At 41.6% G+C, this 2,026-nt stretch overlaps 1 protein-coding gene across 1 annotated transcript; it reads right to left on the bottom strand.

Moving 5' to 3' along the window:
- Positions 1-1,208: 1,208 nt before the first annotated feature.
- On the bottom strand, positions 1,209-1,529 carry LOC110556264 (anaphase-promoting complex subunit 13-like). Its single transcript, XM_060376932.1, has one exon. It carries the CDS (start codon positions 1,468-1,470, stop codon positions 1,246-1,248), a length of 225 nt encoding a protein of 74 aa, XP_060232915.1. The 5' UTR covers positions 1,471-1,529; the 3' UTR covers positions 1,209-1,245.
- Between the last annotated feature and the right edge of the window lie 497 nt (positions 1,530-2,026).

Below are 2,026 nucleotides of genomic sequence, written 5' to 3'. Positions count from 1 at the left end.
ACACCCCAGACTTGGGAAGTGGTTGCCTTGATTCACAGGCAGCTTTGGCTTGTTGGGTTGTGACTAGAGGCATAGCCTGATAAAAACAAAACAGGTAGTCTAGCCCCTTCAAGTGATTTGAGGTTGAGGAGAAAAGTTTAATCCATAATAATTTTTTTTTTTTTTTTTTTTAGCGTTTGTTCCACATATCCTGAATATAAACCCTAGGTATAAAATGACTTAAAGGAGGAAAGATTTATTTTAGCTTATGGTTTCAGAGCATCTCAGTACATCAAGGTGGCGAAAACATGGAAGGGTTTATAGTGGTCAGAAAACTGTAGGTTTTCCTCACATCATAGAGAGTGGGACCAGAGCTGGGGCCTGGGCTACAAGGTCCACAGTACCATACCCAGTGACCTCTTTCTGCCAGCTAGGGCTCCATTTCATAAGATGGCCTCCTGAAGTACTTCCACCCTCTGAGGAACAGCATGAAGTCATGGAAGATAGTTCAGATTCAGTTCACAGCAGCATGTGTGCTGATGGAAGTGAAAGTCTCGATAGAAGGGTATCAAAAGAGGCACTCTAGGAAATAGTTGGTGGAGGGCCGACACTTGGGACCTTGGCAAATAGAAGAAGGAGTTGTAAGCTTTAGAATGTTTTTTTTCTGCTTTAGTTATTATTTGGCATGCTTAGTTAGACACGTCAGGCTTCACTTGACAATACTAGCAGCCATGGTAGTAATGTGTTATCTTTATATTTTTGAGTTACGGTTGCAAAATGTTAGGGATATCAGTACTATTAAGTATTTGAAGGAGATTATTTTTTTAAATATTATATAATTTCAGTAGGAGGAAATTCAGGAAAATATTACAAATATTACCAGGGAGTTTTTTTTTTTTTTTCTTTTCTTATACATTACATCCCCACCGCAGTTTCCTCTCCCTCCGCTGTAGCCAGACATTTTTTGGCTACTTTATTGTGTTCTTTTCCCTACCTCTCTATACCACCCCTATCCCTTTCAATCCCAACGTTAGGTAGAAAAGAAAGGAAGTTAGAGGGAAAAGGGGATGCAGGTATCATTAGACTACTTCCTGCTGATTAGGGGCATCAGGTTCCCTGGGGAGAGTTTGATTTTTTTTTTTTCGGAGACAGAGAGGAAACATGTTTTATATATATATATATATATATATATATATATATATATATATATATATATTTTTTTTTTTTTTTTTTTGTAAACTCCGTCCATGGGAAAGGAGGCCAGCATCAGTTTCCAGTGGGTGGGACGTTCTCATGGAGGCACTGTAAGGCCAGGTCTGTCCACTTCATCTCCTGCTCTTTCACAGACTCCGTGGTGCCACCATTGTCTTGCTCAGGCTCGGGAAGCTCGCTCAGTGGAATCGCAACATCCTCGTACGGCAGCTTGTCTTCCCGCCAAGTGTCATCAATCAAATCTAAGATCCTTCCATCTCGCTGTACCTCACTGTCCATTTCCTGCAGCTTTGATCTTGTCTGGTCCACACCGCGTGCAACGGCTTCTTCCCGGCCCCTGAGAGTTTGATTTTTATCGTCAGGATATTGCCAACCAGTAACCAGTAGCCAGCAATCCAGCAAAGAGCAACAAACAGTAGCCAGCAACAGCAGCAGGAGCAAACAGCAACAGAAACACAGTTGTGGGAGCAGTAGCCACAGCCTCAGGGGCTTTCACACTTATATTCCCTCTCAAGAGTCCCCAGAATTCCAAATGTAAACTACCCTCAGCTGGCAAGATCATGCCCCTGACCAAGCAGGAGACAAATCCTAGCTGCTGTGGACAATCTGAAGTAGCCCTATATCCCAGACCTGGAATTAAAATGAAAACATGTTCACATAACATTTCTGTGTTTTTAAAGAAACCAAAAATTCTCACTTCACTCCACCCTTTTTAGTCCTCACCCCTCTCCCCCAAGAAATTATTTTCCAAGGTGGAATGGTCTTAGAGCGAAAAGGACTTCTTTCTAGAAAAAAAAATGGCATCATACATGGAAACATGTTTATATATATGCAT

This window comes from Meriones unguiculatus, chromosome 2 (genome assembly GCF_030254825.1).
Source record: "Meriones unguiculatus strain TT.TT164.6M chromosome 2, Bangor_MerUng_6.1, whole genome shotgun sequence".
NCBI lineage: Eukaryota > Metazoa > Chordata > Mammalia > Rodentia > Muridae > Meriones > Meriones unguiculatus.
The sequence above is the reverse complement of the archived record's forward strand: the minus strand, read 5'-3'. Positions and strand labels throughout refer to the sequence as shown.

Excerpts from the sequence above, each read along its gene's own strand:
- LOC110556264 (XM_060376932.1), bottom strand. The coding sequence starts at position 1,470 with ATGGACAGTGAGGTACAGCGAGATGGAAGGATCTTAGATTTGATTGAT.